Source organism: Papio anubis, chromosome 1 (genome assembly GCF_008728515.1).
Source record: "Papio anubis isolate 15944 chromosome 1, Panubis1.0, whole genome shotgun sequence".
Lineage (NCBI taxonomy): Eukaryota > Metazoa > Chordata > Mammalia > Primates > Cercopithecidae > Papio > Papio anubis.
In genome coordinates this window covers 120,972,684-120,999,906 of record NC_044976.1, presented here as the reverse complement: position 1 = coordinate 120,999,906, position 27,223 = coordinate 120,972,684, and the positions used below count along the sequence as shown (strand labels likewise).

The 27,223-nt window shown below is 49.7% G+C and overlaps 2 protein-coding genes across 7 annotated transcripts; both read right to left on the bottom strand.

Annotated features, from left to right (window-relative positions):
* Window positions 1–327: 327 nt before the first annotated feature.
* Window positions 328–6,278, bottom strand: ECM1 (extracellular matrix protein 1). Of its 3 annotated transcripts, none has more exons than XM_017946891.3 (10): window positions 5,612–6,278; window positions 4,306–4,356; window positions 4,125–4,226; window positions 3,888–3,968; window positions 3,325–3,788; window positions 2,692–3,014; window positions 2,058–2,432; window positions 1,320–1,540; window positions 1,078–1,165; window positions 328–652 (listed from the first exon to the last, which is right to left on the bottom strand). In XM_017946891.3, exons 5-10 carry the CDS (start codon window positions 3,422–3,424, stop codon window positions 422–424), a joined length of 1,338 nt encoding a protein of 445 aa, XP_017802380.1. In that variant the 5' UTR covers window positions 3,425–3,788; window positions 3,888–3,968; window positions 4,125–4,226; window positions 4,306–4,356; window positions 5,612–6,278; the 3' UTR covers window positions 328–421. The 3 variants fall into 3 exon arrangements, with proteins under 3 accessions (XP_017802380.1, XP_003892633.1, XP_021779083.1); XM_003892584.5 differs by having other exon boundaries at window positions 3,708–3,788; XM_021923391.2 differs by having other exon boundaries at window positions 3,888–4,226.
* On the bottom strand, window positions 6,279–27,223 carry TARS2 (threonyl-tRNA synthetase 2, mitochondrial). Of its 4 annotated transcripts, XM_003892582.5 has the most exons (18): window positions 27,080–27,223; window positions 26,542–26,738; window positions 24,469–24,592; window positions 22,842–22,966; window positions 22,069–22,186; window positions 21,918–21,982; window positions 21,092–21,170; window positions 17,563–17,709; window positions 17,283–17,381; window positions 16,444–16,661; window positions 15,237–15,399; window positions 14,874–15,011; window positions 14,610–14,687; window positions 9,402–9,502; window positions 9,106–9,207; window positions 8,859–8,931; window positions 8,135–8,249; window positions 6,279–6,942 (listed from the first exon to the last, which is right to left on the bottom strand). In XM_003892582.5, exons 1-18 carry the CDS (start codon window positions 27,143–27,145, stop codon window positions 6,794–6,796), a joined length of 2,157 nt encoding a protein of 718 aa, XP_003892631.2. In that variant the 5' UTR covers window positions 27,146–27,223; the 3' UTR covers window positions 6,279–6,793. The 4 variants fall into 4 exon arrangements, with proteins under 4 accessions (XP_003892631.2, XP_021779075.2, XP_021779074.2 ...); XM_021923383.2 differs by lacking the exon at window positions 9,106–9,207; XM_021923382.2 differs by lacking the exon at window positions 17,283–17,381.

The following is a 27,223-nucleotide window of genomic DNA, read 5'->3' as shown; positions in this document are numbered from 1 at the left end:
ACCAAGGCCCAGAACCGTATCTTCTTTGAGTCCTAATAGCTAGCTCACAAGATGGTGCTCCTTTCAAAATGTGTGAATAAATTCAAGATGGCAAAGTGATGTCAAGCTGTTTAGTTATGGTCCCATCACACAGCCTGTGGAACATCTGCTCAGTGAAGGGGACAGGGCAGTGGGCCTCAGGGGCCAGGCACTGAAGGAAATACAGGCAGGCTTAGGAGGGTGTGTTTGTGTGTGTGGTGTGTCTGAAAACGCCAGTGCCCTCCTGGGCTAGGACACCAAGATTCACTTAAAACACTGCGGGTGAGGCATTAGACAGACAACGAGGACACCAAATCCAAGAGGTGTTTACTGTAATGAGTGTCCAAAGGGGTGGGGTAGGGTGAGGTTCCCCCCATTTGACCCTCCAGGGCTCTGGGGTGACTCATTCTTCCTCGGGCTCAGAGGTGGAGCCGATATTTGTTCCTCCAATTGAGCCCTGCTCCCCCTGGCCCTTGGTGTTCTCAGTGTCTCCAGCCACTAGAGCCACATTCCTCAGATAATTGATGTTGAAGCAGTTGACCTGTTCATCCCCAGGACTCAGGTAACAGCAGAGGGCAGGGTCTTGCCAGAATTTACGTCGGGGACCACACAGATCATTGATGAAGGTTAATTTCTGATGAAGGAGAAAAGTAAAACAGATGATGGGGTGGGGAGGTGGTCAAGGACAGATGTAGATACCTGGGTGCCCAAAGTCCCCCTTTCATCAGCTTCTACTGCTCTCTCCCTGATTCCCCTCCTGGGGCCCAGAGAGAGTACAAGCCTGCCTTGCACAGCTGGATTCCTTGTGACTGACAGATGTGTACATCTGGAAATGCCAGAAGTTTGAGGCCCAGAGAAGGCATAAATAGGAACTTAGAGATGGGGAGCAGGCCAGGTCAGAGTGAAGACTTTTCTGGAACCAAGAAAAAAACACCTCCCCCACTAGTCATTATAACTGAGGGCTGGTTTGAGGTACTAAAGAGAAGGGGTGGCTTGCAGTTCTAGCTCTTTCCCTTCCCTCCCCTGCATTCCTCTGGAGACTAGACTCCACACACTCACCTCCTCCTCTGCACAGCAGGCCTGTTCTGGAAATGGCAGGTCACAGCAGCGGGCGGTCATGTTGTGAATCAGCCCAGGAATATGTTTACTATGTTGGTGTGAAAGGGGCAGGGGTTAGGGTCTTTGGGCATCTTCTAGCATCAGATGGGGTTGGGATATCATGATTTTGCTTTTCCCAAAGGTGTCCCCAAGGGAAGTTTTCGGGAAAGGAAGAGAGTGGGGAAGGACTAGGCAAGACTTACTGCTTGGTGAGAACTCTTTGGTTTCCACAGAGGTGGCCCATGAGGTTGGGGGTGACTCGGCTGATGTCGATGGCCAAGATGTCCCGGTCATAGTTGGGGTACGGAGCCCGACGGGCAAAGCACTCATCCCGAATAGGGCTGGGAGGGTGGCGGCAACATGAGTGGTGGTGGGTCTTCACGGTATACTCCCGGTCACAGTATTTGTCAAGGGTATCCTCCCACTGTGGGCCAGAGACAGGAAAGTTAGAAGCTGGACACTTGGCCCCTTCTCTCCTGACCATTGACTTCTCTTATTGCCCCTGGCAACTAGATGAGGGGCTCCCAGCCCCAGGGGCCCAAAGGGGATGGCAAAGAAGTAGAGGGTTAGGAGGCAATTGTTGATGTGTGGGCTTGGGAAGGTGGATGGGTGGAAGCCTGGATGAGGTTCCAAGCTGGCGCCGGGAGATGAGCTGGAACAGTGGTTGGAGAAGGTCAGGTGAGGCCAGAGCTGGACAGATGGATGGATGGTAGACAGGTGCATGTGTGGGTCATGAGTGGAGGAGGCCAGAAGTGTAGTACCAAGCTCGAGATGAACAGATTCAGGTGACGAACACAATGGATGGACGGACAGCCACAAGCAGATGAACGGGTGGACGCACTCACAGCAGGGTTACATGGATGGACGGACCGGCAGGATCAGAGGTCGAAGATGGGCAGGCAGGCAAACAGGCTCTCGGGGAGGCTGGGACGCCCACTTACGGCTTTCCATGTACAGGTGTGATTGTTCCCCTGGCGGCAGCAGCGCTGGAACTCCCTCTCCAGCCGGATCAGTGCCAGCAGCTCCCTTTGGAGGGGGTCAGTAGCTGGCAGGTTGCGTGGCACAGAGCGGAAGCGCCTCAGGTGGCATATGTTCTTGATATTGTCCAATGTGGGCGCCCCAGGGGGGAAAGGCAGCTCAAGACCCGAGGAAATATCAGGCTGATGGCTGGGGCAGGCCCGGAGTTGGTAGTGTGGCTGGGGAGCTTCCTCCTGGAAGCAGGAGAACCGAGCCTCCCCCTCCTGCGTGCAGCACCAGTGGGGTCGGGTCTTGACCGAGAACTCGGCCTCACAGAATCGGCTCATTGCTTCCTCCCACTAGAGCAAGAGGGGAGGATCAGCCCACTTTCCACATTCCTGCCTTGCTCCCAGGTTCCAGGAAAGGACCCTGGGCAGGCAGATAGAAAAGAAACAGTGGTTGTCCTCTGCTCGCCTGGCACACTGGGGAGGCCCAGGGTAGGGCCAGTGAATGGGACCTGAGGTTCCTCCAGACCCAGGCCTAGTGCTCTAACCCTTAAAACACACATACTGTCTGGGAGTTCAAGGACACCCCCCGGCATCAAGAACCCAACCTTACCACAAGTTTGGCACACTCTAGGCGGTTTGTGTGGCTGCGGCAGTGGCAGCAGCGGGAATATCCAATCTCCAGGAAATTGAGGGTCTCACCCTGGCGAGTGAGGTGGGAGTAGCCGGACTGTGGTAGGTTCCAGGGACCATATACCACATGCTGACGGTCAGGAAGGCAGATTTGGTTCAGATTTTCTGGAGAAGGCCGCCCAGGGGGGAAGCCATCCAGCCGGTGGCCCCAGCCCCCTTGGGACCGGCCCTGTTGGCAGTGCTGGGCTGCATTCCAGGACTCAGGTTCTGAATGGCTCTGGTCCCCAAACGGAGCTGGCATTCCTGGAATGGGGAAAACAGTGGGAAGCGGGGACATGTGGAGGAACCCACAAAGGCTGGATGAGCTGAGAGGATTGAAAGAATCCAGGATGGAGGAGAAAGTGTTGGGAGGATATAAGGGAAATGAGGAAGAACAATTTGTGGCTCTTCCTTTTAAAATAACTAAAAGGAAAAGAGAAGCAAGGTGTGAAAGGTGTCAGCTCACAGCCTGCCCCCACCTCCTCCTGCTTCTCAGGGCTCGGGCTTACTGCTCCTCTCCCCAGGGTCCTGAGCACTAAGTTAGGGGGATGGACAGACCAAAGCTGTCACTCACCCTCTCTCGGCATGGATCGTATGATTATCTCCTCCTGATATAGAAGAGGTGGGTCTACTGGCGTGGAAGGAGTAAGCAAAAGCCATGTTGGGATGGCCATTTCAAGCAGAGAAAGCCTGGCTAGTTTACATACACAAAGAAGAACTCAGCAGAGAAGCAAGTGAAAATAGATGCTTTTTTTGCGTATTTAATCACATAAGTTTCTAAAACAGGTATATCCTCAGTTTTACAGATGAAGAAACAAAGGCTTGGAGAAGTATGTAACTTACCCAAGGTTGTATAACTGGTGAGTGGCAGAGTCCACCATCTTGTCTGCCCCCAGCCCATGCTCTTGGGGAAGGCCATGGGGTAAAGGTGGGTAAAGAAGAGAGGGGGCTGCTTACCTTCTTTCTGTTCACTGGGCTGCTGGAGAGAGGGCAGCTCTTTTTGGAGGGGGACAGCTTCCTGAGATAGAGGGGGACCCACTGCAAGATAGGGGTGAGGGCACCAAGGAGCAGGGATCAGCCTGGTGCCAGCAGGATCCATAGTGGGACAGAGGTGAGAGAGGGTGGGCAAGTGCTCACCTTCCTTTTCAGCAGGGAGTTGGGCAGGCAGCAGCTCTTCCTGTTGGATAGGGGTGGCCTCCTGAGAGGGAGGGGGCTGCACTATAGAAGGGGGAATGTGTGAGCAGCCCATCCTTTCTCCTAGCCAGGGCTGGGAGAGGGGGCGAGGGCCTCTTCCCTCCTTTCCATCTGAAAAGTGGCACGTAGGGCAGATTAGAAACCTGGAGGATCACTGAGGAGGGCATGGGGTGACCTTACCTTGACTCTGTCCCTCAAAGGGAGGGCCATGCTGAGAGGTGTCAGGGTGATCCATGAGGAGGCTTCGGGATAGGGGTGGGGAGGGGGGAGCTGCGTAGCCAACTAGAGGCAAGAGGGGAGACATCAGAGCCTACGATGCCTGCTGGAGTCCCAACCCCATGCTGCTCCCCCAAACTCTTACCTTCTTGAAAGTGCTCTGGCCTCAGCTGCCTCTGCCCTGTAGCCTTGAAGCCTGGAAGGAAGAAGGGCAAGTCAGGGGCCGCTGGGAGGGCCTTCCCTGGACTTCAGCAAGGGATGGGGAGGCTGTGGAGATCAAGAGTGTAGGAGAGACAAGCAAGACACGAGATGCCCCTCTGTATTCACCTGCCCTGTGTCCCTTAATCCTCTCCCAGCCCCAACACACCTAGACATAACCAGCTGGGTTCTGAGAAAGCCTGTGGCGTTCTGATAGCTCCACCTCTACTGGCTCAGAGGCTGGGCCTAAAGGGAGTATGGCATATGGGATTGGGGAGGGAGGCCCTCATTTCCTCTGCCAGGGTCTTTCCCTCAGGGCTGTGGGTTGTCCTCCCCAGTCTCTCCTGGGATGAGTCTCTAGCTTTCAGAGGAAAAAGTCTAGACCTTGAGCTGGTTGGAGCCTACCCTATCCACCTCCTCCACCCACCCTCCTACTCCAGGCCCCTGAAACATCTTTAGGCCTTTGGCTAAGGAGGCTTCCTGAAGGTTGAGTACTTCCCCTTCAGCCAGTCTCAGCTCCTCCTTAGTTTAGGTCTCAATTTAGGGCCTGGGGGACTGGGACAGGCACAGGGAAGGGAGTCACTTGTAGGTGATCTGCAGACACAAAAGACCAGGAGCTGGGAAGAATGATGACATGAGGCTTCACAGAGAAGCAGACAGATCTGCTGACATCCTCAGCAACTTCCCGCAGGAGTGCCCTGGCTGTTTTTTTTTCCTTTTCTTTTCCTTTTTTTCTTAGTTTCCACCCATAGCATTGAGGGGTTCCTGTTTTGTTCAGGCATGAAAGCAGATAAAGAATGTGTTTGTGCTGGATGGAGGGTGGCTCTGTGGATGGACACCCCTCAACTCCTCTAATCAGACAGGGAGCCCGTCAAGGCTTGCTGGGTCAACAATCCGGTTTTGAGCAGCCTGGGGGCCCCTTTTCCCTCCCTTGCCTGTCCCACCAGCCCCCTCCCTACATCCTCCTCAGCAGGAGACCCTCACTCTGTGAACCCACCCCCACTCAGTTGTCCCTTTGACTGGGATTCTGTGTTTCTTGGCAGCAGTTTCTAGGAGCCCCTCTCCTTCTGTGCCCCTGCTCTCTGCCTCCTTGGTTAAAGGCTCCAGTGGCCCGGGCCCACTTTGGGCCTGCTCAGAAAAGGCAAGTCAAATGGAGAATCACTCTGCTAGTGATGAGCCATCTGGGATGCCTGGACCCAAACCCCTGCCATGCAAGCCCAGACCCTCTCCCAAGTGCTGACCCTTCAACTCACCTCCCTCAGAGGCAGCAGAAGCAATGGCCAAATAGGCCAAGACCAAGGCTGCTCTGACTGTAGTCCCCATCCTGGGGCGACTGACCACCGGACACTCAAGGGTGGGTCCTCTCAGGCAAGTCTGGATGTGAAGGGCCAGCTGCTGGAGCTTGTCTGGTGGCTGTTACTGTCGTGAGCTTCAGGACCGGCTCTTCTTTTATAATTGTCTGGTGTGATCTCCCGCCCTCCTCAGCTTCCTGCCATGACTCAGTCCCAGCTGCTCCTCCTCTGGAAGCCACTCCTCCAAAAGTCACCCTGAAGCCTCATCAGAGAATTGAGAATGGGACTGACCAGAGGAGAACATTCTTATGACCCTCAAGAGAAACTGATTCAGAGAATCAAAGAGCAAGAGGTGTTTCAGCCCCTAGTTTGTGCCTCAGTTTCTCCATCTACATGCTGCCTTCTGTGGAGAGGGGATCTGCCAAATCATGAACTGGGGTTGGGGAAACAGGGCACAAAGGAATTTACAGGGGGGAGCAGGACACCTATCCAAGGGATCTCCCCTACCAGTGTGAGGTCTGGACTGTCCCTTTTCAATTTCCCTAACTCTCTGGGACAAAAAAGAGGGAGACAAAGTGGAACATCCTTTTATCCCACCTCTCCAGAGTCAGAGATGAAGACATATGACCAGCAGCTTCCAGTATTTATTTATTTGTTTATTTATTTAGAAACGGAGTCTCGCTCTGTCACCCAGGCTGGAGTGCAGTGGCGCGATCTCAGCTCACTGCAACCTCCACCTCCCGGTTCAAGCAATTCTCCTGCCTCAGCCTCCTGAGTAGCTGGGACTACAGGCGTGTGCCGCCACGCCCGGCTAATTTTTTGTATTTTTAGTAGAGACACGGTTTCACTGTGTTAGCCAGGGTGGTCTTGATCTCCAGACCTCATGATCCATCCGCCTTGGCCTACCAAAGTGCTGGGATTACAGGCACGAGCCACTGCGCCTGGCCCAGTGTATTTTTTTTTTAGTTTCATTCTCCTCACATCCAAACAGCTACAGCTTCCCTCCCTTTGTGGGGTCGCCAAACCAAGTCTCTTTTCAGGAGAGCAGACACGTGCCTCCACGCAGTTCTGAGGTTCTGGGGTCTCCCATGTGAGGGAGGCTGATGGCTCTCGCAGGTTTTTGCCTCATCTATGTACAAAGGCTCAGAAAATTTCTTCGGCATTTGGGACCCTCATATTCTGTAGCTCCACCAGTCGCTGCACAGCTTCAGGCAAGTCCCACTCCCCAAGGCGACGATTATCTCGAGTCCGAATGTTCACTGTTCTCTTACTTTGCTCTTTCTGGCCAACCACTGCAGGTAGAGGAAGTTTGGGAACCTCAGGGCAAATTCATCCACATGGGATAGTTTCTTTTGCTCTGCAGAAACTTGAGAGACCTAAATCTTTAGGAAGGGTGGGAGCAGAGCCCAGATATGGTTCACAGAAAGGAAGTATTCAGCTGTGCCTGCTAAATACTAAATGACCAGTCTTGCTCACCCTGAGGAGACAAGGAAATGCTTCAGTCCCCATGGGCCTTATCGCTTCTGGTCAGGAGCTCCAGGGTCTCAGACATTAGAGTCAAGCGAACAAACACTATAAAGAGAACCTTACAGAGAAACTCTGTGTGTGTGTCCTGGAAGGGGGTGTGAGGAAGGGGAAGGTGGCAGGAGTGGTGTGGCCTTCACGCTGTCCAACCTGTGTGTGTGTGTGTGTGTGTGTGTGTGTGTGTGTGTGTGTATCTGAAGGGGTGCAGAGGAGGGGGAGAGGTGGCAGGGAGTGGTGTGTGGCCACATCCCAACACCTCCCACTTAACTTCTGACATAGAACAGTTTCCTCTCATCAGTCCCACTCTGGCTCTTGGTGTCTGTTAGGGCTGGATTCACAGAGTGAGGCGCCTCTGCTGAGGAGGATGTATGCAGGGGCTGACTGGGCGGTAAGGGAGGGAGAGGGGCCATGTGCAGGTCCATGGGATTGTGGCACAGCTTGCTGTGGGTGCTTGTGGGACGAGTGGGGTGTGTAAAACTCAAGAATCAGGTAATCTGGCTGAGGAGTTTCTGCTCCTTGCCTTTGAGATAGAGCTCTGAACCCTGGAAAATGAAAAAGGGAGCATGGCAGTGCCAGAATTTTCTCCCTAAGGCCCTTCTCCTCACCCCTTAGGGCTGATTCCATCTAGGTCTAGAATAAACAAGGGTAATTAACATCATATTAACCCTCCTGTCCCTTTCTCTCTGATGCTCCCTTGGTTAATTAACCTAACAGACACTAACAGCTAGAGTGGAGTTAAAAAGAGGAAAACTATTTTTAAGGTCAGAAGTGGTTATGGGGAGGGCAGGGCAATGTGAAGGAACACAGGGCCCAAATGAGTCAGATGTCCTGAATCCTGGCTCCTACCTGCTCAGGTAATGAGCCCCAATTAACCCAAATATGCATTATCAGACTTGGTAAACTTAACAGCAAGAATGCAGACGGCAGGTGGGAGAACATCGGCTCTGAGGTTCAGCTTACCAAACTGAAAATTGTAGTGGGCAAGCTGGGCCCGGCGGATTCTCCGGCTGAGGGTCAGTCCACAGTCTGCATCCAGGTCACTGACCAGTCCTGCAGCCCGCAGGCTCTGCTGTGCCTGCATCAGAGGTTTGGTGACAGGAAGTTAATTTACTGGAAGGTTGAGGAGCTAGAACAGTCTGATGCTCTTTTCCCTCAATTCTCCCATCTGTTCCTCCTTTCCCTGCCTCGGGGCTCTCCACTTCTCACCAGCAACCTCTCCTCATTTCATCTCCACATTGAGGCCTCCTCCCCATTCATCCCCAGTCCCACAACCTTTCCGTCTGCCTCCTACTGGAGATGGCCCCCCAATTATTCCCTGGGCTTTGCCTCCTAGCCACTGCTCTATCCAACCAGCTGTTCAACTCTAGTACCATCCATATCCTCAATTCTCTCTAGAAAGGAAAAACTGTGTACTCAATCCCACTTTTGTGCCAAGTGCCCTTTTGGCGGCTTTCAACATTTGTTAATTTGTTTAATTTTCACACATCTCTACAAGGTAGGGATTAATCACATTTTTTAGATACAGGATTTCTAGCATCTAGGACAGCAGCCACTCGAGCCCAGTCTTGTGGCTCCAAGGGCTGTGCTCCTTCCTCCACCACCCGTGTGGCCTCTTCCTGCCCACTGCAGGGCACCAGACTCTACTGGACCTGCTTCTGCCCCCTCCCTTGCCTCAACTCCTTACCTCCCTGGCATATTCCTCTTGCTCAGTCCCCACAGGGATAACCACCACCTGGAACGGGGACAGCCACAGTGGCCTGGTAGGGAAAGAACAGATGATGGCAAATTAGTCACTCTGGCTCTTGCCAGTAGTGTGGTTGTACAGAGCAGACTAGAGAAGGAAAAAGGCTGGCATATGAAGGGCGACAGGATCGGGAGCATAAACTATCTGGTTTGGGGCCAGAACAGAAATCCAGGGTCAGAGGTCTCACCATTTCCCCCCGCAGCTTTCTGCCAGCACTCCCAACAGTCTTTCCACAGAACCGAGCACTGCTCGGTGAATGAGGACTGGACGCTCCAGGGCACCCGCCTGCCTTGAAAGGAAAAAGGGAAGTAGATGGAATGGTGGAAGTATCACAAATTGTGTACCCAAGATCACCTTCCAGTTTTTAAGAAATATTCAGCTCCGGCAGGAGAGGGTGTAGAGGATTTGGTTTTTAGGGCCAAAGGCAGAAGGACCTATTCCATGCACTGTCAAGGGAAAAGAGGATAGGGCAAGGCTTTATACCCCTTATACTGGAGGTCAAATCTCAGGGGCAGTTGGAAGTCAAGCTGAATTGTTCCACACTGATGTGGCCGGCCCCGGGCATCATGGAGGTGCACATCAATCTACAGGAAACAGATGGGAAGGCATGAAATAAGCCAGAAGCATTATCCAGAACCACTATCCTCCATTACCTGTGCCATCCCACCCTTTAACCTACCCTCATCCCGGGCTACTACCCTCATCATGGCACCCAGCACTATCATACGCTACCCCTCCACTTCACTCTACTCATCTCACTCTGGCAGTAGTTCTCAGCAGCTCTCTCCACTTAATAATGATGTTATAATATTACCAGACGTCCACACCCTGGCCTCTCAATTCCTTGAGATGAGCTCAGAGATCTTCACCAGCACCCATTTATGGCTACACCCTTTATCCTGTCCTCTCCCTCAATGGCTGTACCTCTGAAACAGTCCATCAGACACCCTACTCTGATTACTGTCTCTTGGTCAGCTAGCTCTGACAATTATTCCTTTTTTTTTTTTTGAGACAGAGTCTCGCTCTGTCACCCTGGCAGGAGTGCAGTAGCACAATTTCAGCTCACTGCAGCCTCCACCTCCTGGTTTCAAGCAATTCTCCTGCCTCAGCCTCCTGAGTAGCTGGGACTACAGGTACATGCCACCAAGCCCAGCTAACATATATATATATATGTGTGTGTGTGTGTGTGTGTGTATTTTTTTTTTTTTCAGTAGAGATGGGGTTTCACCAGGCTGGTCTCAAACTCCTGATCTCAAGTGATCTGCCCACTTTGGCCTCCCAAAGTGCTGGGATTACAGGTGTAAGCCACCACACCCGGCCATAACAACTATTCCTATTAATGGCACTTCAACTCACAGGTTCTTTAACTCCTCTTTTTCTCTATGATCCTCAGGCCCCTTCCACCTTTGTTTCTTTCCCCATGAAGCTGTACCATTTTCCCTAGTTCCCTTGTACCATTCGTTGTTCTTCTGCACCTTAGCCTCCTACATATTTGACCCTGCAACAGAACTGCTCAGTGCTGCCCAATATGTCACAAACCACACAGATGCAAATGCAGAGATTGATGCCACCACGGAAGTCAGTATTTCGAGATTCAGCTGGTCCCTGGCTGCTGCCAGCAATCCTTTGGGTTGCCCTAATAAGCTCTATGCGCTGTTCTCCTCAGGGGTTTTCTAGCTTTTTGCTCTCTCTTTTTTTTTTTTTTTGAGACGGAGTCTCGCTCTGTGGCCCAGGCTGGAGTGCAGTGGCCGGATCTCGGCTCACTGCAAGCTCCGCCTCCCGGGTTTACGCCATTCTCCTGCCTCAGCCTCCCGAGTAGCTGGGACTACAGGTGCCCGCCACCTCGCCCGGCTAGTTTTTTGTATTTTTTAGTAGAGACGGGGTTTCACCATGTTAGCCAGGATGGTCTCGATCTCCTGACCTCGTGATCCGCCCGTCTCGGCCTCCCAAAGTGCTGGGATTACAGGGTTGAGCCACCGCGCCCGGCCTTTGCTCTCTCTTTTTATAGCAGTATCTTAACCAGCAACTTATTAGACTGATTCAACATAATACACACTTTATGCACTTTATGACTGTTATCTCTGTAACCTTAAGCACAATGTTTAACCTCTCTCAATTTTTTTCTTAGTAATAAAGATATTTTATTTGCCTACTATTATTGCTGAAATAAATCAGAAGACACATTTTCATTACTGTTAATATTTTAATTTACTAACTACTTATTGAAGCAGCTAAATAAATACCATATACTGGAATAGACACTTGGGACATAAAAATGAGTAATACACATGTTACCTGAATAAAAGACCCCAGCACAGTAAACAGCAACTTTGAGTACTCAAAAGATTTTAGCCAGGCAAGGCACATGGCTCACTCCTGTAATCCTAGCACTTTGGGAGGCCGAGGTAGGCGGACCACCTGAGGTCAGGAGTTCGAGACCAGCCTGGCCAACACGGTGAAACCCCGTCTACTAAAAATAGGAATATAAAAATTAGCTGGTGTGGTAGTGGGTGCCTGTAATCCCAGCTACTGGGGAGGCTGAGGCAGGAGAAATGCTTGAACCCAGGAGGCAGAGGTTGCGGTGAGCCAAGATTGTGCCACTCCACTCCAGCCTGGGCGACAGAGTGAAACTCCGCCTCAAAAAAAAAAAAAAAATTAGCTGGGTGTGGTGGGGCACACCTGTAGTCCCAGCTACTTGGGAGGCTGAGGCAAAAGAATTGCTTTAACCTGGGAGGTGGAGGTTGCAGTAAGCCAAGATCCGCTACTACACTCCAGTCTGGCAACAGAGCAAGAGTCTGTCTCAAAAAAACCTAAAAATGCCAGGCAAGGTGGCTCACGCCTGTAATAATCCCACCACTTTGGGAAGCCAAGGTGGGCGGATCATCTGAGGTTGGGAGTTCAAGACCAGCCTGGCCAACATGGTGAAACCCCACCTTTACTAAAAATATAAAAATTAGCTGGGCATGGTGGTACATGCCTATAATCTCAGCTACTCAGGAGGCTGAGGCAGGAGAATTGCTTGAACCCGGGAGGCGGAATTGCAGTAAGCTGAGATTGTGCCACTGCACTCCAGCCTGGGTGACAGCAAAACTAGGTCTCAAAAAAATATATAAAAATAAATAAAACAAAACAACAAAAAAAAGATTTTAGCTATATAACAGTTTTTGAGTAATTTCCTTTCTCTCTGTATCTTTTAATTTATTTATTTTATTGAGACAGGGTTTTGTTCTGTTATCCAAGCTGGAGTGCAGTGGCTTGATCATAGCTCATGCAGCCTCAAAATCCTGGGCTCAAGTGATCCTCCCACCTAAGCCTCCTGAGTAGCTGGGACCACAGGTGCCCACCATCACACCAAGCTAATTTTAAAATTTGTTTTAAATTTTTTGTAGAGACAGCCGGGCCTGGTGGCTCACGCCTGTAATCCCAGCACTTTGGGAGGTTGAGGCGGGCAGATCACGAGGTCAGGAGATCGAGACCATCCTGGCTAACACGGTGAAACACCGTCTCTACTAAAAAAAAAAAAATACAAAAACATTAGCTGGGCATGGTGGTGGGCGCCTGTAGTCCCACCTACTCAGGAGGCTGAGGCAGGCTTGCAGTGAGCTGCCAAGATCGAGCCACTGCACTCCAGCCTGGGCGACAGAGCAAGACTCTGTCTCAAAAACAAAAAAATTTTTTTTTTTGTAGAGACGAGGTCTTACTCTGTCGCCCAGGCTGGTCTCAAACTACTGGATTCAAGTGATCCTCTCAGCTCAGCCTCCCAAAGTGCTGGGATTACAAGAGGGGGCCACCACGCCCAGCCTTTTCTTCATATCTTCAGTCCCCTCACTGACAACTCTCCTCTTCTCCACTCTCATTTCAGCAAATGATCCTGCCTCAGGAAGAATTCAGATAATTGATACCATGGGATGGGAAGAGCCTCAACTTCCTGTCACCATGCCTATAAACTTCCTTGCATCTACCTTCAGTCTTTCCTTCCACCCTGGATAAAATGGCAATGGTGATCCCTTCTATGAAGGTTTCTCAATCCCACCTTAAACCTCTCCAGGAACTTCCCTTTACTACAACTTCTTTTATAAATTCAACCTCTCCCTCCAAATAGACTTCCTCTCATCATAGCATTTATTTTATTTTTCATTTTGTTATTATTTTTTTGAGATGGAGTCTCACTCTGTCGCCCAGGCTGGAGTGCAATGGTGCGATCTCGGCTCACTGCAACCTCCACCTGCTGGGTTTACATGTGCCTGTCACCACCCTGGGCTAATTTTTGTATTTTCAGTAGAGACAGCATTTCACCATGTTGGTCAGGCTGGTCTCAAACCCCTGACCTCAGGTGATCCACCTGCCTCAGCCTCCCAAAGTGCTGGGATTACAGGCATGAGCCACTGCACCCGGCCTGTTTTATTTTTATTTTTTGGGACGGAGTCTTCCTCTGTCACCTAGGCTACAGTACAATGGCGTGACCTTGGCTCACTGCAACCTCCGCCTCCCAGGTTCAGCGATTCTCCTGCCTCAGGCTACCGATGAGCTGGGACTACAGGTGTGTAACACTTCACCCAACCAGTTTTTATATTTTTAGTAGAGATGGGGTTTCGCCAAGTTGGCCAGGCTGGTATCGAACTCCTGACCTCAAGTGATCCACCCACCTCAGCCTCCCAAAGTGCTGGGATTACAGGCATGAGCCACCACACAGGCCTCATTTATTCACCTTCTAACCCCACCCTCAGGCCCTACTTTACTGAAAATGGTCCTTTAAAATCCATCACCCTTTTTACTAAATCCAGTGGACACTTTTCAGTGCTTTTTTTCCCTTGACTTCTTTTTTTTTGAGACAGGGTCTCACTCTGTCACCCAGGCTGGAGTACAGTGGGGCACAATCTCAGCTCACTGCAGCCTCTACCTCCTGGGCTCAGGTGATCCTCCCATCTCAGCCTGCTGGGTAGCTGGGATCACAGGCACAAGCCACTGCACCTGCTAATTTTTTTTTTTTTGGTAGACACAGGGTCTCCCTATGTTGCCCAGACTGGTCTGCCGTGTGTTTTTATCCCTATCCCCTCTGCCTACACTGTTCCCTCCTGAAACACATCTTTACTTGGCCAACACTCACCTTTCAGATTGGAAAGTGATTCCTGCAGGAAACTTTTTGTAACCTCCCGGAGTAACGCTAACCCCAGCTAACGTGCTCTCTTGCATGGATCTCGCAGCACTGACATGGCCTATTTAACTCCAATAGCCCTCACTAGATTGCAAATGCCAAGAAGGCAGAAAATATCTTGTTTTTCTTTATATCCTACATAACTTAAAAAAAAATTTCTTTGTGGCTGGGTGCGGTGGCTCATGCCTGTAATCCAAGCACTTTGGGAGGCTGAGGCGGGTGGATTGCCTGAGGTCAGGAGTTCGAGACCAGTCTGGCCAACATGGTGAAACCCTGTCTCCATTAAAAATACAAAAAAATTAGCCAGGTGTGGTGGTGTGCACCTGTAATCCCAGCTACTCGGGAGGCTGAGGGAGGGGAATTGCTTGAACCAGGGAGCTGGAGGTTGCAGTAAGCTGAGATCACGCCACTGCATTCTAGCCTGGGTGACAGAGTGAGACTGTCTCAAAAAAAAAAATTATTTGTATCTATTAAATATTTACTAAAACAAAGCAAAAAATAAATAAATACAACAATAACCAGGGTTCCAAGCTTACCTTAGGTCCATAGAAGGCACCATCTCCAGAGTTGAGGTCCCAGGGTTCTCCAAATTCCTTCAGGGCCTGTTGAAGGACCTTTGAAGGAATGAGACAAGAGTGGAATAGAATACATCATCTTAGACTTCAAAAGCAACACATCTGGTCGATCCCTAACAAATGACCCACTCACCAGATGCCTCTGAGAACCTTGGTTACTGTATTCTCCACTCCTTCCCACCAGAGAGTGGTTTATCTGCCTCTATTTCTGTACCTCCTACTCACCTGTTCGGCCTGGTCCCAAAGGCAAGGGTCCCCCAGGAAGCCAGATGGCCGGGTGGACAGTGCCAGGCGGAAGGAGAAGCCAAGAATGGCATAGACGGAACGGAGAAAATCAAGACAGCTTTGGATCTCTGCTTCCAGCTGGGGGCAGGAAATAAGGGTCAGTGAGCTGTGAGCCAGCTAGAGATCAGGGATGCTGGCAGTTTGAGGAAAACAAAGGGCAAAAACAGAGAGGAAGCAGAAGCAAGCTAGGGGTAGAATGTAGCTGAATTATAGTACATACAGGGGGCAAATAATCAGGGGTTTGCAGGTTCATAGGGAGAAAGGTGGTTTAGAAAAGCTTTGGTGGAGCCAGGGAAAGGCCACCTGATCTGTTGTACAGAAGATGTGAGCGTCATCCTGCTGGAAGCACCGCAGTCGGGTCAGTCCCCCCAGACCACCAGAGGCTTCAGCCCGGTGTAGGGCCCCAAAGTCAGCTAGTCGCAGGGGCAGTTCCCGCCAGGATCTGGGCCGGTGGGCGAACATCAGGCTGAGGTTGGGGTGCAGAGGAGTCAGGGCCATAGGGAGGACTAGCCCCCGAAGACTGCTCCTCCACCCAATCTGCTTGCCTACCTTCTCTGCACCATCTGCTATAGCCCTCTCCAACCTCACCACATCCTCCCACTGAGTCCTGTCAATCCCACTCATCACAGTCTGAGCCCTGCGGTTCAAAAGTGGATTTCTCAGTAACACAATAACAGACATCATTTACTGTTTCCCTGTTCTGTGATGGTCACTGAGCTGAAGGAGGAGCCTTAGATAGCAACTTTAAGGAGACTGAGACCCAAAGAGGTAAAATGAGTTTCCCAAATTCACATGGTTAGCTAGAGGGAAGATTCTAGGCTCAAATCAGGTGTCCCAATACTCTTTCCAAGGTACTGTCTTTTTTTTTTTTTTTTGAGACGGAGTCTCGCTCTGTTGCCCACGCTGGAGTGCAGTGGCGCGATCTGGGCTCACTGCAAGCTCTGCCTCCCTGGCTCACGCCATTCTCCCGCCTCAGCCTCCCGAGTAGCTGGGATTACAGGCGCCGGCCACCACGCCCGGCTAATTTTTTGTATTTTTAGTAGAGACGGGGTTTCACTGTGGTATCTATCTCCTGACCTCACGATCTGCCCACCTCAGCCTCCCAAAGTGCTGGGATTACAGATGTGAGCCACTACGCCTGGCCTCTTTTTTTTTTTTTTTTTTTTGAGATGGAGTTTAGCTCTTATTGCCCAGGCTGGAGGGCAACGGCATGATCTCAGCTCACCACAACCTCCGCCTCCTGGGTTCCAGCGATTCTCCTGCCACAGCCTACCAAGTAGCTGGGATTACAGGCATGTGCCACCACGCCCGGCTAATTTTGTATTTTTAGTAGAGACAGGGTTTCTCCATGTTGATCAGGCTGGTCTCGAACTCCCGACCTCAGGTGATCCGCCCGCCTCAGCCTCCCAAAGTGTTGGGATTATAGGCATGAGCCACCACGCCCGGCCCGAAGGTGCTTTCTATTATTTAATATTTAGCAACTTGATTGTAACCCTAGCTCCCAGCTTACCAGTGTGCAGGGCAGTTCATGGGCTTGAGGGCGAGTATATCTGTGGTATGCCTGGTAGAATCATCACTCTGGGAGCTGGCAGGCCTGTCAGAGCCTGAGGGCTGCACAGCAAACATGTCTTCCTGATAATGCTCCCAGTGCCCTGACTGTTCCCAGAGTTTAGTAGAAAACAGTGTGGGAGTTTTCACCTCAGAGAAACCACGACGGGCATACTCAGCCTGGAGAGGAGGGTACAGAAATGGAAGGTCAGAGTAACTGGAAGGAAACCAGGTAGGGTGTCAGCTGTGTGATCTTCCTGGGCCCTCAGGCCATGCTGATTGCAACCACAACCTATTAAATACCATGTCCATCTCTATGCTCCCCAACTGCAGATCACACAATTGTAGTATTAAAGGTCACCAGCACTTTCAATATTTATGGTTATGATTCCAAACCATCCCCCTCTTTTTTTTTTTTCTCTTCAAGACAGAGTCTCACTGTATCACCCAGGCTGGAGTGCAGTGGCTCAATCACAGATCACTGCAACCTCCCCCTCCTGGGTTCAAGGGATTCTCCTGCCTCAGACTCCCCAGTAGCTGGGGCTACAGGTGCTGCCATCACACCCAGCTAATTTTTTGTATTTGTTTTAGTAGAGACGGGGTTTTGCCATGCTGGCCAGGCTGGTCTCTAACTCCTGACCTCAGGTCATCTTCCCAGCTTGGCCTCCGAAAGTGCTAGGATTACAGGAGTGAGCCACCGCGCCCGGCCCCAACCCCCATCTTTTAACACAAACACCTTAGCTTCTTCTAGGCCCTCAGCCGCACCCTGGTCTTCTTTCCTCTAGACCTGGGTCCCCTTACCCTGATAAACGCCACTAGTGCATTATACACCCTTGTCCCTCGTGGCAGGAAGAAGCAGCTCCCAGGGCTCAGTTCATGGAAGAAGAAGAGCTCCTGTTCCTGGGGTCAGGAATAGCAATATTGGGTCACTTCAAGGGCAAGGAGGTGGCTTTGGAACTCAGAACAACTGACGGAGCTGCTCAGTCTATGTGACTGAACCTGCTCCCAATTTCATAATCAGGTTGCGTCATCTCTCTCCAACCCTTATCACCATCCCTCCCTATCTTCCCAATCTCTGTACCTTCCCAATGCGCCGGTGGTCCCGCAATTCTGCTTCCTCCCTCCATGCTTCCCAGGCCCTCAGCAATTCTGTTGTGGGGAAGGAAATCCCTGACACTCTCTGCAGTGTCTCTGGGGCCCCTGAAGACTTCCATAAGGATGATGAGTTCTGTGTGAGGACATAGGGGATCAAAGGAAAGATGAGGACTGAAGGCCCCCAACCTTTTTCAAGACTCATATGATACTCTCAGTGTTAAGTGTCACAGGTATGCCTCTTGACAACAATCCCACCAGTAGGATGAACACCTCCATCCTCTAGACACCCTTCTTCTAGATTACAGTGTTAAAATTGCCTGACTCTTGATTCCTACATACAACCTGGTCAAGCCTAACCTTACCTTGCCATCTTTGTTTCTCCCCATTCTCACTACCCCTTTACTTATTTGCTTCCCATTCTAATCAATGACTGCTTAGAGGAGTAACCATAAGCTCTGGTCAAATGTCACTTTATTCCTCCATTTATCAATATCCTATACAGCTGCTAGAAAAGTCAGCCTTCTATACCATATCCCATTCCTGGCCACATGAAATCCAAAAGCCTGTGCCTGCTGTCTCCTTTAACAATACTAATGAAAGGCCGGGCACGGTGGCTCACACCTGTATTCCCAGCACTTTGGGAGGCTGAGGCGGGTGGATCACAAGGTCAGGAGTTCGAGACCAGCCTGACCAACACGGTGAAACCTTGTCTGTACTAAAAATACAAAAATTAGCCAGACGTGGTGGTGCGCGTCTGTAATCCCAGCTATTCAGGAGGCTGAGAGTCGCTTGAACCTGGCAGGTGGAGCTTGCAGTGAGCTGAGATTAGGCCACTGTACTCCAGCCTGGGCAACAGAGCGAGACTCTGTCTCATAAAAATAAAATAAAATAAAACTGTTAAACAGTACTAATGAGAAACAGCCTGTGTGTGTGTGTGTGTGTGTGTGTGTGTGTATCTATCTGTCACCCAGGTTGGGGCACAGTGGCGCGATCTCGGCTCACTCCAAGCTCCGCCTCCCGGGTTCACGCCATTCTCCTGCCTCAGCCTCCTGAGTAGCTGGGACTACAGGCCACTGCCACCACACCCAACTAATTTTTTGTATTTTTAGTAGAGATGGGGTTTCACTGTGTTAGCCAGGATGGTCTCGATCTCCTGACCTCGTGATTCACCCACCTCAGCCTCCCAAAGTGTTGGGATTACAGGCGTGAGCCACTGCGCCTGGCCCCTGTATGTATATTTTTTGAACCAGAGTCTTACTCTGCTGCCCAGGCTAGAGTGCAGTGGTGTGATCTTGGCTCAATGCAACCTCTGCCTTCCAGTTCAAGCGATTCTCCTGTCTCAGCCTCCTGAGTAGCTGGGACTACAGGTGCACGCCACCACGCCCAGCTAATTTTTTATTTTTAGTAGTGATGGGGTTTCATCATGTTGGCCAGGCTGGTCTTGAACTCCTGGGCTCAAGTTATCCGCCCAACTTGGCCTCCCAAAGTGTTGGGATTACACGTGTGAACCACTGCACCTGGCCAACAGTCTATATTTTACAGCACTTTTTAACTTTTCCTTTCTCCTGCATTAGTTGGTTTTCATTATTATTTATTTATTTATTTATTTTTGAGACGTTGTCTCGCTTTGTGGCCCAGGCTGGAATGCAGTGGCACAATCTCAGCTCACTCTAACCTCTGCCTCCTGGCAGAGTTCAAGTGACTCTCCTGCCTCAGCCTTCTTGGTAGCTGGGATTATAGGCGTAGGCCAGCACACCCAGCTAATTTGTGTATTTTTAGTAGAGACGGGGTTTCAACATGTTGGCCAGGCTGCTCTCGAACTCCTGACCTCAAGTGATCCACCTGCCTCAGTCACCCCAAAGTGCTGCGATTACAGGTGTGAGTCACCACGCTTGGCCTGGTTTTCATTATCTTTACGAGGTGAATTTAGTGGTAGGACAAAAAGGAATTAATAGGCTCATTTTACAGATGGGGAAAATAAGTAAGATTTACCCAAGGCCACTGCGCCATAGGGTTTCGCCATGTTGGCCAGGCTGATCTCAAGTGATCCACCCACCTTGGCCTCCCAAAGTGCTGGGATTACAGGCATGAGCCACCATGCCCAGCCTAAGTTCAGAGCTTTTTGCTGTACACTTCTGCCATTTCCCCTTGCTCCCTTGCAACTCATCCCATTCCATCTAATAACTCATCTTGTCCAGAACAGTATTTTCCTTTCTTTTTTTTTTTTTTTTTTTTTGAGATGGAGTTTTGCTCTTGTTGCCCAGGCTGGAGTGCAATGGCATGATCTTGGATCACCACAACCTCCACCTCCTGGGTTTAAGCGATTCTCCTGACTCAGCCTTGCGAGTAGCTGGGATTACAGGCATGTGCCACCACGCCCAGTTAATTTTGTATTTTTAGCACAGACAGGGTTTCTCCATGTTGGTCAGGCTGGTCTCGAACTCCCGACCTCAGGTGGTCCACCCACCTCGGCTTCCCAAAGTGCTGGGATTACAGTTGTGAGCCACCATGCAGAACAGTATTCTCATAAAAAGCATGCCCTTCACTAAAAGTATTCTCCCTGTGCCTGTCAAATGGTGTTCATCTTCCTCCTGGACCACGCCCCCTCTCTCTACGACCCTTCCCTGTATAACCCATCCAGCTTGCTCATACCCTCCTTCTCCACCCCCCTTAATAATGACGTCATATTAGGGCATCTGAATTGGCTTCTGGGCCCTAGTAGGCTGTCCAGTATGTGCCATCAAACTGGGGTTTTTAGAATGTGGGGACAAAGTTTCTTTCTCCTGTATTCTCTGCTTAGCTTATGAGAGTAAAGAAAGGGCTCACAGGGCCAGGCGCAGTGGCTCATGCCTGTAATCCCAGCACTTTGGGAGGCCGAGGAGAGAAGATCACTTGAGATCACCCTGGCCAACATGGTGAAACCCTGTCTCTACTAAAAATACAAAAAGTAGCCGGGCGTGGTAGTGCCCACCTGTTATCCCAGCTACTCGGGAGGCTGAGGCAGGAGAATCGCTTGAATCTGGGAGGTGGAGCTTCCAGTGAGCCGAGATCATGCCACTGCACTCCAGCCTGGGCGACAGAGAGAGACTCAGTCTCAAAAAAAAAAAAAAATTAAAAAAAAGGGCCGACAGAAAGGATCACCTTCAGATTCTCCTGCTCATCCCAGTGAAAACAGGAATAAGTTTTTTTTTGTTTGAGATGGAGTCTCACTCTGTTGCCCAGGCTAGAGTGCAGTAGCGCAATCTCAGCTCACTACAACCGCCACCTCCCAGGTTCAGGCGATTCTCCTGTCTCAGCCTCCTGAGCAGCTAGGACTACAGGTGCCCACCACCACGCCCAGCTAATTTTTGTATTTTCAGTAGAGATGGGGTTTCGCCATATTGGCCAGGCTGGTCTCAAACTCCTGACCTCATGATCCACCTGCCTTGGCCTCCTAAAGTGCTAGGATTACAGGTGTGAGCCACCATGCCCGGATGAAAATAGGAATCTTAACCTAACTCTGTTCCACAACTGACCGATAGCAGCTTCAGTCCTCCAATCTGTCCAGTATGCCGAAGGTGGGGGCCCTGGCAAATGTCAACCAATGTGCCACACCTGGGAGAAAGAAGAGGCCAGTTAGTGATTTTCAGAATCTTTAGCTTCTAGCTTTCTCCCTCTCATGGTCTTTAGCTGACAGAAAGAGGTGAAGAGAAAGGAACTGTCCTACTGAGAGGGCAATGGCAGCTAAAAATCAATTCTCCGGCAGGGCGCAGTGGCTCATGTCTATAATCCCAGCACTTTGGGAGGCTAAGGCGGGCAGATCACAAGGTCAGGAGTTCAAGATCAGCCAGGCCAATATGGTGAAACACCGTCTCTACTAAAAATATAAAAATTAGCCAGGCATGGTGGTGCGCACCTGTGGTTTCAGTTACTCAGGAGGCTGAGGCAGAAGAATTGTTTGAACCCGGGAGGCAGAGGATGCAGTGAGTCGAGATCGTGCCACTGCATTCCAGCCTGGGTGACAGAATGAGACTCTGTCCCCTCCAAAAAAAAAAAAAAAAAAAATTAGCCAGGCATGGTGGCACATGCCTATAATCCCAGCCACTCTGGAGGCTAAGGCAGGAGAATCACTTGAACCCGGGAGGCGGAGGTTGCAGTGAACCGAGATTGCGCTATCGCACTCCAGCCTGGGAGACAGAGCAAGACTCCGTCTCAAAAAAAAAAAAGAAAAAAAAAATCAATTCCCATTCCCGTTTATTTTCTGGATCAACATAAATTATCTTCTTTCTTCCCTTATCACATTTCTGGCCTTCTTCAATGCTTCCCCACCTCTCCATTTGCTTTAATCTTGACAACTCTTACCCATATACTGTTGCTGTTGGACCTGTCACTCTCTCCTCAATCAAGTGAAGCTTAAAGGGGTTATCCTGGAAAAAGGTAGAAGGGAGATTGAAGAAAAGTCTTTATTCCCACAAAGATGTCCTGGAAGAGCCACCTCTTCCCTCCACCCCACCTTGAACAGCTGGCGAAGCTGATCCCGTGAAGCCTCTAGCCTCCGGAAGGGTTGAGCAGCAGCTGTAAGTTCCTGGCAAATCCGCTCCAAAACAGGCAGCTCTGAGCCCCGGACTGTCCTGGAAAGAGGAGAATTGGTTGGGTTGCATTCTATGAGGTACATCAATCACCTGGGTGACAAACCTGTTGGCTAGGGGGCAAGGTCCTGTCCTTCAGGATAAATCTAGAGTTATAGGCAAAAACAGACAAACTCAGAGAAAATATAAATAGGAAATCAGGTAACAGATATTACAGCTGGAGAAAAAGCTCTATGCATGAAGTTAAAAGTTGAATGCAGGAAATCTGGATGGACAAAGTTAGAACAATACTAATGAGGGAGATTAAGTAAAACTTGAATTTATGAAAGCTAACAAGTAACAAGGTAAGTTGTTTCTTCTTTTTCTTTTTTTTTGAGAGAGTGTCTTGCTTTGTCACACAAGCTGGGTGCAGTGGTTAAGATCATGGCTCACCACAGCCTCAACCTCCCAGGCTCAAGTGATCCTTCCACCTCAGCCTCCCAAGTAGCTGGGACTACACGTGCACCAGCCAAGGTAAATTTCAAACAGAGTTAGAAGAAGGACATGGACTAGCACAGAAGGAGGTACTGTCATAGTTGAGACCTAGAGAAACCCTCCTCCTCCAGCTTCCTCCTCCAAATGGAGCAAGCCCAAGGCCCCTGAAAAGAGCCTCAGAAACCATCCCAGAATCATTCTCCTCCTTCCTTTCATTACTCACCTCCCGTTTCCCAGGAAGAAATCATGGTAAAAGCCATATTCTGTACTTGGACCTCTGCAGAGAACAGCACCTAGGAATTGTTCAGCTGCTGCCCCCAGGACATGGGTGCTGGAGTGCCAGAACACCTGGGTTGACAAAAAAGGGGTTCACAAGTTCATAAACTTGTCCCTAACCTCTAGATCTCTTAGCTCTTCTTCACAAAAGCTGATAGGAAAACTGGTATGTTTCTTCTAGGAGTAACTACCACAAAATGGGATCCTAGATTTCGGAGATCTACTAAAAAGTAACAAGCTTAAAAAAAAAAGGGCTGGGCGCAGTGGCTCATGCCTGTAACCCCAACACTTCAGGAGGTCGAGGCGGGTGGATCATCTGAGGTCAGGAGTTCCAGACCAGTCTGGCCAACATGGTGAAATCGTCTCTGCTAAAACATACAAAACTAGCCAGGTGTAGTGGCGTGCGCCTGTAATCCCAGCTACTCAGAAGGCTGAGGCAGGAGAATCACTCGAACCCGGGAGGCGGATGTTGCAGTGAACTGAGATCATGCCACTGCACTCCACCCTGGGTGACAGAGTGAGACTCTATCTCAAGAAAAAAAAAAAAAAAAAAAGACTGAATAGAAAAGAAAGAAGGCCAGTATCTTTTCTTCTTTCAGTGTATAGAAGCTCCAGCCCCACCCCTTAATCCTTGGTGCTTTCCAGTTGCAAAGTATAGAAGCTGGAGGCCAGTCAGTCTTCTGCTGCTCCTGTAAGCTTTTAGGCCTTCAGAATAATTTTTTTTTTTTTTTTTTTTTGAGACGGAGTCTTGCTCTGTCGCCCAGGCTGGAGTACAATGACGCGATCTCAGCTCACTGCAACCTCCGCCTCCCAGGTTCAAGCAATTCTCCTGCCTCAGCCTCTCAATTAGCTGGGATGACAAATGCTCACCACCACACCCAGCTAATTTTTATATTTTTAGTAGAGACGGGGGTTCACCATGTTGGCCAGGCTGGTCTTGAACTACTGACCTCAGATGATCCACCCGCCTGGCCTCCCAAAGTGCTGGGATTACAGGCGTGAACCACGGTGCTTGGTCAGAATATGCTATGTTCTTAAGACAGTGGTTACTTAGGTCTCTGTTTCTGTCCCATGAATCTAGTGCGATACAAATATTCCTCTTGGATTTGGTCACTATTTACACATAGATGGCAGGAGAACTCTTGTTTTTCTGGATCCTAATAGGCGAGGTCTGCGTTACCTGAGCTGACATGAAGAAGACAAGGTGGGGAGGTGACCAGGTTGTGTGCTCAGCTGTATAAGCCATGTGAGAATTGAATATACACTACAGATGACTTATAATGTACGTGCTCAGAAGTTGAGGAGGCTGAATTTACATATTTATCCTTTTGTTTTTCAACAAATCATCTCTCTCCCTTTCACTAGCACAAATGTTTGCTTAATAGATCGAAGCTAAGTTAAAAACTTTCACCATAAGTTTCCTAACCAGAAACAGTCAGTCAAGATAGTCTGTGATAGACTTCTTCCCAACTGCAAATGGAGAAACTGAGGCAAAAGAATAAAATGTTAGAATTTCCTGCTATAATATCTCTTGGTTTAGTAGTCACTGCATTCCTGATAAGAAAGAAACTTACTGCTTTCCCCTCTGGGGAATCGAATGTCAGAAATCTGAGGTCAGAATCTGTCTCCAAGGGCCGCTCCAGATCATAAGGTTCTCCGTTCACTTGAGCAGCCACTGCAGTATCTGCCAGTGTTGAACTTCAGCAGCAGGAGGTGGGAATGAAGAAAAAGACAGGGTTACAAGGCACAAAAAGGAAAATACCACATGTTCTGATTCCTATATGGGAGTTTAAAAAGTTGATCTCACAGTGGTAGAGAATAGAGTGATAGTTACCAGAGGCTGGGAAGGATGGGGGAGGGAAGATGAAGAGGTTAGCTAATGGGTACAAAAATAGAGTTAGACAGAAGGAATATGCTCTCATGTTCCACAGCAGAGTAGGGTGAATACAGTTAATAATAATTTGTTGTGGCCGGGCGCGGTGGCTCAAGCCTGTAATCCCAGCACTTTGGGAGGCCGAGACGGGCGGATCACGAGGTCAGGAGATCGAGACCATCCTGGCTAGCACGGTGAAACCCCGTCTCTACTAAAAAATACAAAAAACTAGCCGGGCGAGGTGGCGGGCGCCTGTAGTCCCAGCTACTCGGGAGGCTGAGGCAGGAGAATGGCGGAAACCCGGGAGGCGGAGCTTGCAGTGAGCTGAGATCCGGCCACTGCACTCCCGCCTGGGCGACAGAGCGAGACTCTGTCTCAAAAAAAAAAATAATAATAATTTGTTGTATGTTTCAAAATAGCTAGAAGATTTGAAATGGTCCCAATACAAAGAACTGATAAACGTTTTGGGTAACAGATATCCTGAACACCCTGATTTGATCATTACATATTGTATGCATGTATCAAAACATCACATATACCCCGTTCATATGTTCAATTATTATGTATCAATTATTAAAAAGTAAATTAATGATTTAAAAAAGATAGGGTTACAATCCACAGTGGGGAGAAAGTTGCTCATCTCTCAGCAACTGTAAACTTGCAAAGGTGAAATGAGTTACCAGAGCAACAGAAGCTTTCATTTCTTTCCCCAATGAAAGGACAGAGACTCTTGATGCAGAAACTAATACAGATAAAACAAATCTCAGGCCGGGTTTGGTGGGTCATGCCTGTAATCCCAGCATTTTGGAAGGCTGAGATGGAAGGACTGCTTGCGCCCCGGAGTTCAAGACTAGCCTGGGTAACATGGAGAGTGAAGGGGTGGCCTGCCCCTCCACACCAGTGGGCGTTTCTCGTTAGGTGGAAGGTGAGACTTGAGAAAAGAAATGAGACACAGAGACAAAGTATAGAAAAAGAAAAGGTGGGCCCAGGGGACCGGCACTCAGCTTACAGAGGACCCACGCCTGCACTGGTCTCTGAGTTCCCTTAGTATTTATTGATAATTATCTTTACCATCTTAAAGATAAGGGAGTGGCAGGACAGTAGGATCATTTTAGGGAGAAAATTAGCAGTAAGACATATGGATAAAGATCTCTGTGACATGAGTAAGTTCAAAGGAAAATGCTGTGCCTTGATATGCATATGCAAACATCTCCATAAACCTTTTAGCAGCATTGCTCCAGCAAGTCCCGCCAGCAAGTCCCACCTTATGCCGTAAGGTGGTTTTCTCCTATCTCAGTAAACAGAGTGTACAATCGGGTGTCACACCGAGATGTTCCATTGCCCAGGGACGGGCAGGATTTTTAACCAGCAAGCTGCCTTCAGGCACTTGTTTAACAAAGACACATCCTGCGCAGCCCAAAATCCATTAAACCTTGAGTCACCACAGCACATGTCTCTTGCAAGGACAAGGTTGGGGGTAGGGTCACAGATTAACAGCATCTCAAATACAGAACCAAATGGAGTCTCTTATGTCTACTTCTTCCTATATAGACACAGTAACAGGCTGATCTGTCTTTCTTTTCCCCATAGGAGAGACCCCGTCTCTATAAAACAACAACAAAAAACAAAAACAAAATCTTTGAGAAAGGTTATCTTGATGGGCATGGAATAGAAACAAGCAGACCAAGTTTTCTTCCCCTGCTCAGGTGAAGAGAAAGTAAAAGGGCAGAAGGAAAGTAAAAGGATCCTGGTAGTTACAGGATGGGCCTGTTACCTGATCTGCCGGGCTAGTTGGTAGGGGGTTGTGTTCCATGCCACAGCATCAATTTTCTGGCCTCCAGGAAGTGATATCTTAATAGTCCGGGGTTCCTTCTGTGCTATGCTTGCTAATCTCTTTACCTGAGCAGACCACAGCTCCTCAAAAAGGCCAAGCCGCTCTGCCAACCAGCGTGGAGGGGTCGACACAACTGCCTGGAGGGAAAGATATATTAGCAGGTAACACACGTCCCATCATTCTTTCTTAGAATTGGGGATGATGGCACTTTGGGATGGTAAAGTGGACTTCGTCCGAATTCCTACTCTTTAAGGGGACTGGGTGATACAGGACCCTACGCTGGGGGCCCTTCAAGCTCTGCGCTCCCCAGACCGCTAACTCCAGAATTAGATAACGAGTTTAGATATGAGACCTTTTCTGGGGACTCGGAGGACCAGGGAGAGGAGGAGTGGCATGAGGCTGGGTTAACATAAAAATCTGGGGACTTCGGCTGGGCTGGGTCTGATGAGGATCGGAACTTTGGGGGTGCCTCACGCACCGTGTGTAGCCTGCAAGCCTGTAAACCTTGGAGCCGGAGCCGCCGCCACCTCTGATACAGTCCCATGTTCCTTCACACCCGTGCCTACATCCTCAGATTATCGCCGCTTCTCCTACACATAATTCTTCATTGGTTTCTGGTCCA

What these genes read in the sequence shown, in the direction of transcription:
- TARS2 (XM_003892582.5), bottom strand. Translation starts at nt 27,145, where the DNA reads ATGGGACTGTATCAGAGGTGGCGGCGGCTCCGGCTCCAAGGTTTACAG. An exon ending in CAACTAGCCCGGCAGATCAG is followed by an intron (nt 24,593 to 26,541) that starts GTAACAGGCCCA and finishes CTGCTGCTGAAG; the next exon opens with TTCAACACTGGCAGATACTG. An exon ending in CACTAGTGGCGTTTATCAGG is followed by an intron (nt 16,662 to 17,282) that starts GTAAGGGGACCC and finishes CCTCCTCTCCAG; the next exon opens with GCTGAGTATGCCCGTCGTGG.
- ECM1 (XM_003892584.5), bottom strand. Translation starts at nt 5,681, where the DNA reads ATGGGGACTACAGTCAGAGCAGCCTTGGTCTTGGCCTATTTGGCCATT. An exon ending in TTCTGCTGCCTCTGAGGGAG is followed by an intron (nt 4,357 to 5,611) that starts GTGAGTTGAAGG and finishes TCTTCCTTCCAG; the next exon opens with GCTTCAAGGCTACAGGGCAG. An exon ending in ACTCCCTGCTGAAAAGGAAG is followed by an intron (nt 3,789 to 3,887) that starts GTGAGCACTTGC and finishes CCTATCTTGCAG; the next exon opens with TGGGTCCCCCTCTATCTCAG.